Below are 16667 nucleotides of genomic sequence, written 5' to 3'. Positions count from 1 at the left end.
TAGTAAGTAACTTCAGGGTAATGGAGGGGTTTTCTCGCTTGGTGACCAGGGAGGCTCGTTAGTGAGATATAACGGCCAAGTCCAACTTGGACAAGTTAAATAAGAGTTATTTATGAGAAAAAAAGCAAGCTTGCTAGGTGAGCTAAAGGGCTCGCTAGGCAAGAACACTAGAATATACCATATAGATAAAGTCATCTGTCAGCTCATTCAACATTCGTTCATCCAAGAATTCAACATTCCGTAGTTTTGAAAGTCTATGACAACAAGGAGAATTGAGAGGGAAACTTACCAAGAGAGATATCGAAGAATCAAAGGTGTAGACTTTGTCCGGCCGAGAAAATGTCATGGATGCTTTTTCATTTTTTTTTCTTCCTAACCATCATTGTAAAGATGTTATGATTAAGATTATCTAAATTCTATTTTACTTGGGGTTAGATGCAGTTATCCAAACACTCTTGTATTCATCATAATCATTACATTATGTATATTCTAATTATTTGCTAATATTGATGATAATCTTCATTCATAATGATTGTTATAAATTAGCTACTTATAACTTGCTATCATGGTTTTGAACTGATATTGAAAAACAATTTTTTTAATTAGATCAAAAAATTTCATCTATTAGGTATTAAACTATGGATACATATTTAGGTTTAACATTCACATATATTGTCAAAATTTAAGGCTATCGTATTGGTTAACTAGATGAGAAATCGTCGCTTAGGCAATATGATTGATTTCATGTTGTTGTTTAGATATAAACAACAAATGCAAAATGATAGTTGATAATATTATTTGATAGCTAAGAATATACATAATTGATTAGAAAAATACATGAGGATAGGATAGTGAAATCTATCTCCAACAATCTCAATTTCATATATGAAATCTTATTTTCATCTTCTATTATTTTAACCTAGTTGTCAAACAAACAAAATTTTCAAACTACTTTGCTTAGAGTCAAAGAAATTATTGAACGTCTTTTAAATATCGCATCATTCCATGTGGAGATGATACAAACAAATACTTATCATCTTTTGTTGTTGTACTATAACATAAAAAATGAAGGTGTTGTTGACGATTGGCGTCGATGACAGCCAGTCATCATGAAATTTTATCAGTTTTTTCGAGTATCTGTACTAGTATTTATGTAACAAAAAAATACGATACACGTCTAGAATTGCATTATATCAAAATTTCCAATTGGTACTGAGTGCATTCATTTCCAAAATATAAATAATATTTGGAAAGATACAAAATACAACATATCTTAGGTGGTCCACTCGGCCCTCATACTCGAATCTTATCCTACAAAATATAAACAACTACATCGGAAACAACAACCAACACAAACAGGTCTTCACGGGTCTTCATGCCTTTCCTTTACCTTTATCCATACTCGGATCACCTGAAATAATAAACATGGTGTGAGATACATCTTATCTCAGTGGACTCCCCTATCTTATGCGTCCACTCGGCCAAACATGCGTATTTCTAATCATTTATTCTAATACTACACTCGTGTATTAGATGTACCACCTAAGAAGATAAAACTCTTAAGTTACCATAATGTGTGATCACATGATGACATACTATTAAAATCGTAAACAACAAGCATACAAGAGAACATAACTATTATTGCTTGCAAAATACATGAACGTCGGCTCCTAGCTACCTGATCTCAAAGATATATTAGGTCTGGTTAGTATCATCGAACAAAGCAAATTTACTAAGCCCGGTCCATTTGGGCATGTATTTACGGTAATACCTACCACCCCGGAGTCCTGGAAATGCTCACCTTCGAGTCTTATATACTTAACCATCATACTTTTGACCGGTACTAGATATTCCGATATTCAAGAGCATGCAAAGCCTTTGAGTGAAATTTGATATTCTTCTCCCTCATGCAACACCCATTTCCTCTCTCTCTCTCTCTCTCTCTCTCTATATATATATATATATATATATATATATATATATATATATATATATATATATTCTCTCCACGATTCTTCAAAGTTAAGATATCAAGAGAGAGAAGGAAATGGTGAGAATGAAGGATTTTTCATAATTGGGTCTTAAATAGCAATGGTGGCCAAAGATTATATTTCTCTTTCACTTAGGTTCCAACTACTAATGAGGCCATCACCTCTTAATCATACTTAGAATTTTGAGATTAACCTTCCTAATCTCTCTCGCTCCTGATCATTCTTTTTCATTAATGGCTAATGACCATGCTTAGTAGAATTTGAGATATTATAATTTAGGGAAGAATTACATGGTTATAGAGTGAATTTTGGCAACATTTAAGACTAAGACCGAAGTTGTCAGAAGAAGAGAAAAAGAAGAATTTTTGAAAGCCGAAATGATGATGCATATCAATGCATGATCTAACTAGATTATTATAAAAAGGAAATTTCTGAATTCTTTTGGTGTTAGCTTTTAGAGGCGTTTTGACGATCACAAGTTTTTTTTTTAGAAAGAAATACATTTCACCATTGAAGATCAATTTCTATATCCAAAGTCATATATATTTCTTCTAAACTTTTGACTATGAATATTTTGATTATTAGTTGCTAAATTTTCTTAGATTATACCTTTTGAGATGAATTTATTTTGATATATCTGAAACATGTCTGGTCCAGTATTATTCTATAAAATTACTATTCTAGTATATTCATTTAAATTTGTTCTTAATGCCTTTTGTATATTGATGAATATATGAATGGATTCTAGGTTTTGAATTATTACTAACCCTAAAATTTGAAGCTTGATCTAATTTATCTATTTAAAATTAGTTGTTACTTTAGATACATTGAGTTATAATTTTGTGATACATAAATTAACGTTAGGCAAAACTTGTTTTGATATCAAAGCTTTATCAAAGTATTTGGCTGCTACAACTCTCATTCAAGCAAATTCAAGTCAAGTCTAGGCATTACAATATGATTTCTATGGGAAAGGTCATGCAAATGACAACTGTGTACTAGAATGACACACTAAAGAGGTAAATTATGGTTGAAACTTTCGAAACCTAAATCCTTACTCTAATACTTATAATTTGGATGGAAAGTTTGCCTTAATTTCAAATAGAGTAATAATTTGAGTCAAAATGCTAATCAAGGAGTTTCTAAAAATCCACCACTAAGGAAGTCAAATCTAAAATGCAATTGGTATCTCAACCAAGTGCAGGCTTTAATGGGAATGCGATGGATAATCCTAGGAATGATAATTGAAAGGATTTCGAGTTGAGAAATCAAGTGGTAAAATCTCGTATAGTTTGGAGGTATGTGTAGTTAAAACTTTAGTTTTATTTGAAGGATCAACCTGTTAAAATCTCTCAATCTCTTGTAAGGAGGTTCATGGGAAAAACCTAAAAAAACTCACATCATAGTGGAAACTCACAAAAATAAATTCTTTGGGAGAGTAGTAGGCCATGTGGTTAGGCCGAACCTCTATAAATTTATGATGCATCATTCTCTTCCGTTATATTTTTTCTTTTTAGTCATTGATTTACTTCCATTGTATTTCTTTATTTCCACTTTGATTTTCCTTATTCTGTTGCATATTCATTATTTATTTTAAAAACTCGCTTTATACTGTATTTTATCAAAGGATTTTATTTGGACATCATTTTCCAACTCACAAAATTCACCCCCTATCGTGTTTGGAGTCACTTGTCCAACAGTATGGAGCAGAAATGAGGTAAAACTCTCACAACTTATAGTTTTCGTCCGCACAATATACGTGAACATTAGGATCAAGGCATAAATAAACTTGATCCTAAGTCAAAGAAATGCACTTTCATCGCTTATGGTGAGGATGAATTTGGCTATCGACTTTGGGATGGTGAAAAAAAATGATCTGTAGTAAAGAAGTGATCTTCAATGAAAGACTTATGTACAAAGAGAAGCATAAAACAACCACTAATTACTCAAAGTTAAGTGATTGTGTGTATGAATAGGTGGACCATGTTCCTGAAAGTCCCAATGTTGAAAGTTACCAATTAGAGGAATCAACAAAATTCTATTTTAGACAACCGCTAGACACACAAGAGCATCTAACTCTTACTAATGTATTGAGAAAGTCTACTCGGCATCATTATCACAATAAGAGATACATTGACTACATGTTGATGAGTGGTGGAGGCGAGCCTGAAGTTTATGAAGAAGCATGTCGGACCACTAATGTTAGTAAGTAAGAGCTTGCGATGAAAGACGAGATGAAGTCTTTAATTTCTAATCAAACATGAGAGCTAGATAAGTTACCTAATGGAAAGAAGGCACTTCACAACAAATAGGTGTATCGAGGATCACAATGGATCTAAGTCATACAAATCCCTACTAGTGGTAAAAGGGTCCTAAAAAACGGAAGGAATTGACTACACTTAAATTTATGCTCTAGTTGTGAAGCATAATACTATCAAGTATGTGTTTATGTGTTTAGTATTATTGCCTATGAAGATCTCTATCTTGAGAAATTAGACGTGAAGGTTGGATTTCTTAATGGAGATTTAGTTGAGTAGATATACATACATCAACCTGAAGGAATTTTAGAAGAAGTGAAAGAGAATATGGTGTGAAGACTAAAGAAGAGCTTGTATGGCCTGGAACATGCTCTCAGACAATGTTATATGAAGTTTGAAATCTTCATGCACAAGGACAGTTTCAAAAAGTGAAATCTCAACCATTGTTGTTTCTTTAAGAGATATAAGTCCAACAATATCATTTTGTTATTTTATGTCGTTGACATGTTAGTAGCAAGTTCACATATGGGTGAGATTAGAAACTTGAAGATGAAATTGTCAAAAGAGTTTGACATGAAGGATTTAGGTCTTGCAAAAAGGATTCTTGGTATGCAAATCACAAGAGATAAGTAAATATGAGTTTCACAATTATCTGAAGTAGAGTACATCAACTGTGTTTTACAAAGATTTAATATGAGCATTGCCAAACCGATTAGAACAACTTTGGCAAGTCATTTTCGCTTATCCAAGGATGAGTCTCAGACGGAGGAAGAAAAAGATTCCATGGCTAACATTCCATATGCTTTATTCATTGGAAGTATGATGTACACAATGGTCTATACAAGGCCAAACATTGGTCATGCAATAGGAGTTGTTAGAAGGTTTATATTATATCGATGTAAACTCACTAGAAGGCAGTTAAGTGAATTTTGAGGTATCTACGAGGCACCGATAAGAAATATTTGTACTTTAGTAAATAATAAATAAAAGTACACAAGGTCGGTCCAACAAATTTGGAGGTCTAAGGCAAAATTTAAATAGTTTTTTTTTTAAATAAAAATATATATTAATAAAATCTATATTAATTTTTTATTTATTTTAAAAATACAAAAAACTATTAATACATTTCTTAAATTATTATTTTGATAATATAAAATTAATTAATAATTTTTAAAACATGTCAAATTTATCAATTTAATGCCAAAATTTAATTTAAAAAATCATCATATTACTTTTTAACATCTTAATAGCGCGAATTAAACTCACTAATTTTATACTTCTTAAGATACATATTATTATATTTATATGATTTAAGAATTAGATTAGAAGGTGAGAATTATTTTAAAAACATAATATAAAACTAGTTATTAAAAATATTTATTCTTGTTCGTGTAAAAACGATAGTAGATCTTAGTCAATTTTTTTAAGATAACATATTACACACAATTTTCTTAATAAATAAATGAAACATAGATATAACTATTTAATAATTATGGAGTATATTTTTTATTTAAAAAAACATTTATAAAATTTTAAAATAAAGAATTAATTATAGTAACATGTTAGATTCAATGGTATATTGATGGTAGTTCACATGTAATACTATTAGCGGTTAATGAGAAATTTTTACCGAAATAATCCACTTTTTTATGAAAATTCCCAAAATATCCCTGGTTTCAAAAAAATTCTCAAACTACCCCATTTTTAGGAGGAGTCGCCAATTGAATTGGTGACTCCTCTTAAATACTTGAATGGAGGCGCCAATTGGATTGGCTAGGGCATGTGCCCTAACCAATCCAATTGGCGTCCATGTGTATTACTTGAGAGGAGGCGCCAATTGGATTGACACTTAAGTGTAAAATGCAATTTTTTGCTAAATGGTATACGTGATAGATAAATTTGAAATAGGACCAATTGATATCAATAAAATTTTCCGTTTACACAAAAAAGTCTAATGGTGATGACCGGGATCACCTAACCGACCTACGGTCCCACATCCCCTAGCTACCCTAACCTGTGGCCCTAACCCACGTTGGTGATTCACCACTGGTGTTTGAGCATCTGAGGAGCCAGGAGTGTCACTACCAACTATAGGAGATGGTCTGTTGAGGTAGTCAGACAAGTCGGTATAGTCTTTAGTATGTATCGATGGTGTACCACCGTAGCTGAGCTCATGACCCATGCCAGAGAAGTTGGGTTGTGGATGACTCATTGATGGGCGACCAGGACGGTTGAAGGGAGACATGGGTGTGAATGATGCGTCGAGGAAATGTTGGAAAGATTTTTGGGGTGTTTGGTAGAGATAGGGTTGTTGGATGTTTAGGTTTTGTGAGGTTTGGGCTTTTTGGCTATGGTAGGAGGAGGGGCGGTTGGTGTTGAATGATTGTTGGGTGTTCTGGATAAGGCGACTTTGGTAGGGTGATGGGGTGGGTGCAAAGCGATATTGGGTCTCAGGTTGATGGTCAATTTGTTGGTGGTGGTATGGGGTATGCTCTTGGTATTGGGGTTGGGTGTATGGCATGTTTTGGTTGTATGTTTGTGTGTTGGTTGAACGGAATGTTTGACGGACAGGGGGTTGTGTGTATCCGGTCTGACATTGTTGTTGGGGGTTTGATGTTGAGGTGTCAGGTGTGTAAGTCATCTGGCATGGGTCGTACAAGTACATATCCTCGGCGATGAACTGAAAACCAACCGATCTGTACCAAGCCATATAAGTACGACTTGGATTTTCTTCAGTTGGCATGACTGCGTCAGTTAACACATGGTCATGGTAGTGCTTCCATTTGCGACACTCCGATCTTGCGAAACTTTGCCATGGATTGAAGTTCCATTGGTCGTTAACTTTGCGCAGATGCCATTCTTCTAGGCTACCTGGGGGATCTGGGATGTTTTGGGGCATACCGAACTGCAACTTCACACAATCACTGTTGTGCATCTCCGCAGTTGTGAACCGTATTATCGGTGTGCATGCAGTTCATAAGGCCGCGTCTTCAGCGTTGACCTCATGGTTATTATCCAAATTAAGGTATGGACGCCAAATGAACTGAAATGTGAAAGAAGATAGGATTATAATCTAGGTAGAAGAAGTTAACAAAATATAATTAAATAATTAAGTTATTATCCTTACGTCTGTTGGTCGAAGGTGATCCAACGGGTTGCGATACTGAGTAATACAGTGTCTTGGACATCTGTTGTAACTCATACCACGTGCAGACCATCTACACCAAAAAGTCAAAAAATATTAGTTAGAGGTAGTAATCTTTAAAGAAGTAAGTAAAGATATAACAATTTAAACAACTTACTTTTATGCATTAGGGAAATGTGAAAGGGTTGTTATTGACGGGTGCTAGAGATGGTAGTCTTGACCAACCCCGTGTTTGTAACAAAACAGCACATCCAGAAAATGTAGATGTGTCTTTGTGTGAGTTTTTGCACAAGGAGCTATAGAGATAGGCTAGACAAGTAGATCCCCAACTGTAACTTCCTATTCTATCTACATGTCTAAGTAGAGGTAAATAAATAATATGCATGCTAGAACCATTACCTTCGGGAAATAAAAACGAGCCAATTAACAGCATAATGTAACACCTAGTTTTTATTATTCGAGCATCTTCGGTAGAATGCTCATCTAAGTATAAACTATTATAGTACGACTTAAGGCGTGAAAGTAGTATACCTTGACCTCTTACGTTATCATCTAACAAATCAGTCTCCAAGAGATCCATGCAAGTTGAATTTGCATAGTTGGTTTTACCATTAACAACCTTACCTTCAATGGGCAGTCCCAAAAGCATGTAGACGTCTTCTAACGTCACGGTACACTCACCGGTTGGGAACCAAAATGTGTGTGTCTCTGGTCTCCATATTTCGCATAAATCTAGAATGAATTTGTTATCTACAGACCAAGACAAAATCTTGCTTATATGACCAAAACCGACGAGTTCAACATAAGGTTGAATCATCGGGTCCATATGGACATATTCGTGGATCCGAGTCCGGAACCTTGATACATCCTATAAAAGAAAGAACAAAAAACTTGACTAAGTTGGTATGTTAAAATAAAAGGGGGTTGGTGAAGATGAAAGAAAAAAAATAAACAAAAGAAAAAAATTACATATGTTGTGATGTTTGCAACCGTTCCTCTATGTGATTCGCCCATTGTGAGGATAGACATTTTGTCGAGGGATTGGTGTAGATGAAACTACAAGAAGTTGTTGTAGATGAAATTGTAGAAGAAGTATTTTAGAAGAAGTAGTGAGAGTGATGGTGTGGAAGAAGTGTTGATGGAATGGTTGTATTTATAGGCAAATGGATGGGAGCATGAAAAGTTGTGTTTGCATGGTGTCTCCACTTGAATTGGCGACCAAGTATAACCTTTAAGAGGGGTCGCCATTCAAATTGGCGCCTCCATAGGGACATGCATGCAAGACCTATGTCTGATTGCTTGGTTTCGAGGTCTGCATGCATGCTTTGACAAGGTGTCGCCAAATGGATTGGCGCCCATGTGCAAGGAATGAATGGGGGCGTCAATTCATTTGGAGTGTGTGCGTGCATGTATGACACGTGGCTGTCCTCTCTCTTGCATGCTGAACATGTCACTTCTTAGTAGCTTGCATGGTTGACATATCATTTCGTAGTAGCTTGCATGTGCGACACGTCACTTCGAACTAGTTTGCATGTGCGACACGTCACTCCGAATAGCTAGCATGTGAGACACATCATTTCACCGTCTCTTTTGGGCATTTGACCCGTGCATCAAAGGTTTCCATTCTGCAAACCTATTATTCAAATTGATGGCACTTGGTTATACGGAAAATACAAGGGTACTTTGCTCATGGCGGTTGCACAAGACGGCAACAACAATGACTTTCCCATTGCCTTTGCTCTGGTTGAAGGTGAAACGGCTGGTGGATGGGGTTTCTTTCTTCGACATCTCAGAACGCATGTGGCTCCACAAGTCAATCTCTATTTAATTTCTGATAGACATGCTGCCATTGAGAGTGCCTACAACAACTATGACAACGGATGACATGATCCTCCTTCTACCCATGTCTATTGCATCAGACACATTGCACAAAACTTCATGCGTGCTATAAAAGATAAGAATCTTCGCAAGAAGGTGGTGAATGATGGGTATGCTCTAACTCAGCCGTCATTTCAATATTATCGTGATGAAATTAGACTGTCTAATGAAGACACAGGGAGATGGCTAAATAACATACCAGTAGAGCAGTGGAAAAAGGGCATTTGATAGAGGTTGTCGATGGGGCCACATTAAAACAAACCTTGTGGAATGCATGAACGGGGTATTCAAAGGAATTCGAAATCTACCAATAACAGCCTTGGTAAGATCGACCTATTATAGGTTGGCTTCTACATTCGCAACCAGCGGTGAAAGATGGAGTGCGGTGTTAATGTCCGGGCAAGTATTCAGTGAGTCTTGCATGAAGGTCATGAAAGAGGAGAGCATCAAAGCTAGCACACACGCTGTAGCAGTCTTTGACCGTCATAGGCAAAATTTCAGCGTCCAGGAAACAATGGATCACCACGAGGGGAGACCAAATTTAGCCTATGTTGTTAGACTAAACAGAAGTTGATGCGATTGTGGAAAATTCCAGGTCTTCCGCATTCCTTGCTCCCATGTCATTGCAGCATGCGCTTATACTCGTCAAGACGCTTACAACCATTTATACGATGTGTACAAGACCGTCACTGTCATGAATGTATATAATCAAAGCTTCTCGGTACTACCAATGGAGGAATACTGGCCTCCATATGAAGGTGATATAGTTTGGCACAACGACGAGACGCGTAGAAAGAAAAAAGGAAGGCCAAACAGCACACGTATCAGGACAGAAATGGATTCCACAGATAAAATGATAAGATTATGTAGTATCTGTCGTCAACCAGGACACAACAAGAACAACTGTCCCAATCGAGGAGCATCATCTGGGTCTTAAGCTTTTTGTAACATTGTATTTCTATAACCTTCAATCATTATATATCATTAAGTTTTTGTTACAACGAGGTTCACAACAAACATCAGTACAAAATAAGCTATGAAAACATAAATATTTCTAACTGATTACAACAATCAAATTGATGTCATCTCGACCGAACATCATTTCCCTAGCATCCTTATCAGTCTTCATTCACATCCAACCAAAGATACTAGCGAGTCTCTCAATACTTCTAATTTTTTCCCCTTCTGGTATTTTCCCATCTAACCAACGAACTAGTTCCCTCTTCAGTTGATCGAACGTAGTGATGTTCCAGAACAACATCAGCATCTGAGGTTTGTCTCTCGCATAAATCACCTTTCCGTATCGACGACGAACACCAAACATGATTGCCAAATGATTAATTGAGATATGGAACAATGACTCACACAACGCATCTATTTATAACACAAATTGCATTTTACACTGAGGCGCCAATCCAATTGGCGCCTCCTCTCAAGGTATATACAGGGGCGTCAATCCAATTGGCTAGGGCACCTGCCCTAGCCAATCCAATTGGCGTCTGCATTCAATTTTTAAGAGGAGTCGCCAATTCAATTGACGATTCCTCTTAAAAATGGGGTAGTTTGAGAATTTTTTTAAAACCAATAGTATTTTGGGAATTTCCTTTAAAAAGTGGGTTATTTTTGTAAAAATTTCTGTTAATAATTATTATGTTGATGATAATTCATATGTAATACTATTAGCTGATAATGATTATTAAAGAAAAGTAGAAAAGACTCCATTTTTTTTATTTAATAAAACATTTAGATTAATTTTAATGTATTGCCGAATTATTTTTATCGTCTACAAATTTGATAATATAAGAAAATTTTGTATAGTTTTTTAACATAGTATTCGGTAAAAAAAAAATTGTGTTGATCTCAGAGTGCAATCCATCTTAACAAGAACTCGATATCTCATTCTATCTCAAAACATATTGATGGCAATAATAGATGAAGCCATTTTCACTTCAAATAAATCATATTGAAAAGAATGTTTGTGATATGATGACGAAGAACTTGCCTACGCGTTTAAGTTATTTTTTACTCCCTACAATGATGTGGAAATCATAAAGTTGTTGTTTATAAGTGTTATCCATTATCAAAGATTATAGACATTGTTTAACGAATGAGTTTTATTCAAATAAATATTACAATCTACAAGACCAATCCCTCTGGATTCAAATTTGTGATGAGTGTAATCATCTATTCTTCTTCAGCTATAGCAACAATTTCCCCTATACCTCTGCTACTACTTCCCACATAGATTCCAAACGAGATCTCACCGTCATAGATTCCTCTGGTGATGATCTTACCATTCTCTTCTGAAGTAGATTCACTTGGTATCTCTTTCTCAACAGCAGCTACAATTACTTCTTTTTCCTCTCCACTTCCAGAGTTGTTGGCTGAATTAGGTGTTATGATGTCTTCATTATTCCGCAACTCCTCTAATGACCCCCTTACTGAATTCTCACTTGTTTTGGAATGTAAAGAAGCCGAGTTACTGTTTTTCGAAAGCGACCGCTTAGCCTTTTTATGCCAGTTTTTTAGACCTTGATTCACATGCTCAGTGAAAATCTCCTTTCTCATGTTAGACCCCATCTGTCACAATTTCATGGAAAAAAAACTAATGAATCAACTGTCTATGTTGACACTGACACGACACTGACATTTATGATTATGTTAACGAGTTTTACCTGAGTGACAAGTGCATAAAGGGGAAGAGTGACATAAGCACAAAGAAGCTGAACAGCTAATCCCAATACAATCCTTATAGCAATGTCCTCTATTTCTCTATTGAAGCAAGATCTTGGACCAAATTCATACTGTTTTTTATTTAGTTAGTATAGAATCATCATAGAAAGTTAATTAACATCTAGATTAATAGCATAAACCAATGTTTAGTAAGTAACTAATTAATTACTTACCCAAGTCCATGTGAAAAATGCAAGTTGAAAGGAGTTCTGCATATGAATATCATAACTAATTACATTTTAATTATCGGAATAAAAGTCGGTTTTAAGCTGTGACTGATACTGTACCTGGATGAGGATGATTTGGAGTAAATGGAGAAGCCATTCGGGTCGATGAAACCAGAAATATTCATCACTTGGTTTTACAAGTATGGTTCCTTTGATCACAGAACTTTCTTTGCAACTATCTAGATGCATCTTTGTTATTATCACTTGCAGTTTAGTCCCAGCAAGTAGAGCAATCTTCAATAACAAGCAACAAGGAACTATGAAACAAAGACACAGACACGGACACCAGACACAACACTGACACAGACACCATCACACATTTTTCTATAGTTACAAAAGATAAATGAAAAGCAATAGAAAAGAGAAATGGTATGAAATTTACCACAAGTGGAATAAATGGAAGCCAATAGTAATTATAAAACTCTGCAAATAAAATGAAATCATAGTAAAATATTATGATAATAAAAAAATGTCATATACCAGAGAAAAAAACATGTCATATACATTACCATGTGCACTAAGGAATATGAAAAATATGGAGAAAAGCCAGATCCAAAACCTGCAAGAATGTCAAAAGCTTGGTTTATCATGATTGTTTGATCTCGTATAATTTAATTTTTGTAATCACAGATTACCTAATTCCAACAATTTTCTCAAAATCTTCGTCGTAAGTGCGCGAAAGAAATTTCTTAAAGTTGAAATTGAAATTGCTGCCTTCAGAAATGTTTGCCTGCAGGGAAAAAAATAAGTTCTATTTGATGCCACAATATGTTACATAGATGTATCAGAACCTGAATTATGGTCGCATCAAGCGCAATTTAGAACTATCAGATAAAGTAAATTCGACAATGAAGTTATTGTTTTAGGAAGAATATACCATGCATGAAATCCCATTGAGGAAGTTTCACTTACTGCGATGAACCCATTTCGAAGAGCAAAGTAATCATCTTTCGAGACTGAATTATAGAACTGTCGCATAAAACAGACCTATATACATAGAATAGAACAACGTTCATATGTTACTCTAATTACTGCACTGAAATAAGGTTTCATGTTATGTTACAAAATTGACTTACTATCCAGAGCAAGGGAGAATAATTATTCCAGAATTTAAAATGTCGTTTTCCACCTAATGTTTGACTTATATACTGGAATCTTCTTGAATCTGTACTCACAAAGTTTAATTAGAGAGTGATAAGAAACAAGAATTAAGAAGACATGAAAGATTAAGGTTACCATTATCTATCTGATATTCAAGTGTTTGTGTCTCTTCCTCCCATTTTTTCCATCTTCTCATCTGTCATAGATAAGTGCAATATCATATAAATCTATAAATTATGTACTGTATCATTATTTGTTATTACTTTCTATAAAGATGATTATACCTTTGCCATCCCAAGACACATGGTTAATGTGCAGTAAAGGATATGAAACACTGCCAAAATTGAGATTAAGACATTTAGCTGTAGGACTCCATCATCTGAAATTAGACTAACCATTCCCTGCATTCATAAAAGCAATCATAATGAAAAAAACATTGTGTACACGCGCAAAATGAAAAATGAAAAGAAAATGTTACAGTTGTTTTCTCTTAAATATATATATTTATCCTCCTAAGGCTTTTACAATTAAATAAATTTTGGGATACCCCTTCTATGGGGTATTGGATAAAATGCAACTTAGATTGAGTAGTTCATGCTAGTTTTGAGACTGCAGCTTGTAGAAATGTGTTCAGAAACTATCAAACTAATTTTTTAAATTGTTGTTTTTAATATTGGTATTTGTGGAGGTGTGTTCAATGAATGAAGAAGTATATACATATACATATCCTTCCAAATTTCATAAATAGAGTAAAACAAACTTTTTTTTCTTCTCTTATTGATGTAGGAAGATTGGGTGCACGTATCGAAGAAAAAGTCGAGCGTTGAAAAAGTTTGGTAGGAATTATGCAAGTTTGATATCTGATGTCATAATGACTATTAGTAGACCTATTTTGATATGAACTTTTTAAATCATCCGAATTTGTTTCAGATTCGAAAGCAACATTTTAAATTTTATACAATTTTCTGTTTTATTTGTATTTTAGATTAAAAATCCATTAGAGTTTCTCTTTATGTATTTAAAGACGTTTGGGTGTGGCCGTCATGTTGATCTTTTATCATAATAAATTTAATAGTTTTCTCTTCCTGTTGGATTCCAGAGTTTTATTTGACAGGTTTGTCGCTTCCAAACTTGTGTTCAATTCTACATTTAGCGCTTGTTAGTCCTTCGTGATTCCGAGTGTGTCAAGTGGTATTCGAGAAAATTTTCTCATGTTTTTTTTAGCCTGATCAGTCATGGGAAGTTAACCATTGACCAAAGTAGACCATGAGATAATTACCACGACCCTAACTACTTTGACTGAATTGATGGCAAATTTAACATCTTAGATGAACAACGTCAATAACACTGGTAACCAACAAAGATACAAGAGAAGGGTGTTGATTATGATTCTATTAGGTGGAAACAATCGTGCTGTTATTGTTGAAAATTCGAGTTCAGAAGAAGAAAAGGTCGACCACGAAGAGATAAGTGATCATGGGAATCAACATAACCATCACTTCTGAGTGAAGGCTGATATTTTATTATTCTACGGACGATGAGAGTGGAAGAGTTTCTAGATTGGCATATCAATGCTGACAGATTCTATAAGACTTATTTAAATACATGTGGGAAACACACCATTCATTATAAGGAGCTTTTAGGATTCAAATACCGACATGACTTTGTTAGGAATGTCATATTTGATATATTTGACCGTATTGAACTATTTGTGAAGAAAGAAACACCTGTGAATTTCTTGACTGACCCACAAGAAAGGAAATTGACACTTAGGTCAGAGATATTCTGGTGTACGGGTGGATATGAGGAAACATACATGTGTAAATTTGACAGAGATTTCTCCACTAATAGGATTGAGGACTAGAGGTTTTACTGTAAACAGACAATTCTCAAAGTTGTTTTAAATAAAGTGGTCAAACATTAGAAAACGTGTTCCGACACTTTTGTCTTTGACACTTTTCGTTTTCAAACACCATGGACAGAGTATCTTTTACAGAAAGTGCAAAAACTCATGCATAACAATGTTGTGTCTTCTAAGACAATAAAATTAATTTTTAAGAGAATTGATTTTACCATAAAAAAAGATAGCAACACTGCTTGTTATTTGTTATATATATATATATATATATATATATATATATATATATTCAAACTTTTTAGTTAAAAAGATTGATTATTATAGAGAGAGTTGATTTATAATAGGTAAAATTTAATATTATTTTGAAATTTATCTTTGACCTAATTCTAATTCAACAAATGCAATTTCTAAGATTAGTTGGTATTTCATTCGATGAAACCATTATCAAAAAAATATTATTTTCCAACTTGATGTATAACTAATTAAGGCCAGATGAGGGGAATAATAATGAACATATCACGGACTACTATTGAAATATTGTCCAACTACTAATATTAAAAATCAAACAGAGTTGAAATTTTATGTTTACTTTAATTTTTAAACATTTTAACAAATATAAATATTGGTAGAAAAAATATTCAACAATTGAAAAATGACTAAATCATGTAAAACTTCAACTTAAAATGATAACCATATAAAAATGAATTAATTACATAATCTGACAATACCTTAGCTTCACAATAGTTGACTTGGTTTCCCAACTCATTGGTAGAAGGTGTTTGATCTAATTCTGATGATACTGCTAACTTCTCCATAGAATCTTTACATGGTAGAAATGAATTTGCCATATCCTTATTGATGCATATTTTTGATATTGGAACTTCCGATATTGTCAGCAAAAATGACACAAAACCAAATTTCATCATTTCTATTTTAGTTTTAGCCAAAGCTTTCCCCATAGATTTTCTTTTCTGTTTCTTCAGAACCTGAAGCATACATATATACATATATATGCTCTAAATTCAATCCACTATATTTTTATTAATGCAGTTCATAGTAATAACAATATTATAATTAAATTACCTCAGTGAATTTGTGGAGACCGTGTTCAATGATCAAAGATATAACAAGGACAAAGAAGCAACAAATTGAGACAGCCCATGTTGGGGTATCTTCAAGAGATCTTTGTTCTGTTTGTGTGGCCATATGAATGAAATTGCTAATTACTATGTTTCTCCTTTTCTATATAAAGACCATTTTTGCAAACAACGTCAACATGTGTGTCTGTAATATTTTAATGTATACAAAAATTATTATAGAAATGTCAAACAACCGTACACCGTACAGAATACGAATTTTGGTTTTTTTATTCATATAGTCAGAACTGTCCATCTTCAACTTGATGATGCCTTCATTTCAGTAACGTGCCACACGAATAATGCCAAAAAATATATATGCACGAAACACACATTTGGG

The 16667-nt window shown here is 34.2% G+C and overlaps 1 protein-coding gene across 1 annotated transcript; it reads right to left on the bottom strand.

The window, feature by feature from the left end:
• Positions 1-11371: 11371 nt before the first annotated feature.
• LOC127102123 (MLO-like protein 6) lies at positions 11372-16458 on the bottom strand. The gene is made up of 13 exons (XM_051039536.1): positions 16275-16458; positions 15920-16177; positions 13618-13734; positions 13469-13529; positions 13309-13397; positions 13145-13219; positions 12868-12962; positions 12742-12791; positions 12615-12655; positions 12293-12466; positions 12179-12214; positions 11948-12076; positions 11372-11852 (listed from the first exon to the last, which is right to left on the bottom strand). The coding sequence occupies exons 1-13, from the start codon at positions 16395-16397 to the stop codon at positions 11457-11459; spliced, it is 1644 nt and encodes a 547-aa protein (XP_050895493.1). The 5' UTR covers positions 16398-16458; the 3' UTR covers positions 11372-11456.
• Positions 16459-16667: the final 209 nt, after the last annotated feature.

This window comes from Lathyrus oleraceus, chromosome 7 (assembly GCF_024323335.1).
Source record: "Lathyrus oleraceus cultivar Zhongwan6 chromosome 7, CAAS_Psat_ZW6_1.0, whole genome shotgun sequence".
NCBI lineage: Eukaryota > Viridiplantae > Streptophyta > Magnoliopsida > Fabales > Fabaceae > Lathyrus > Lathyrus oleraceus.
The sequence above is the reverse complement of the archived record's forward strand: the minus strand, read 5'-3'. Positions and strand labels throughout refer to the sequence as shown.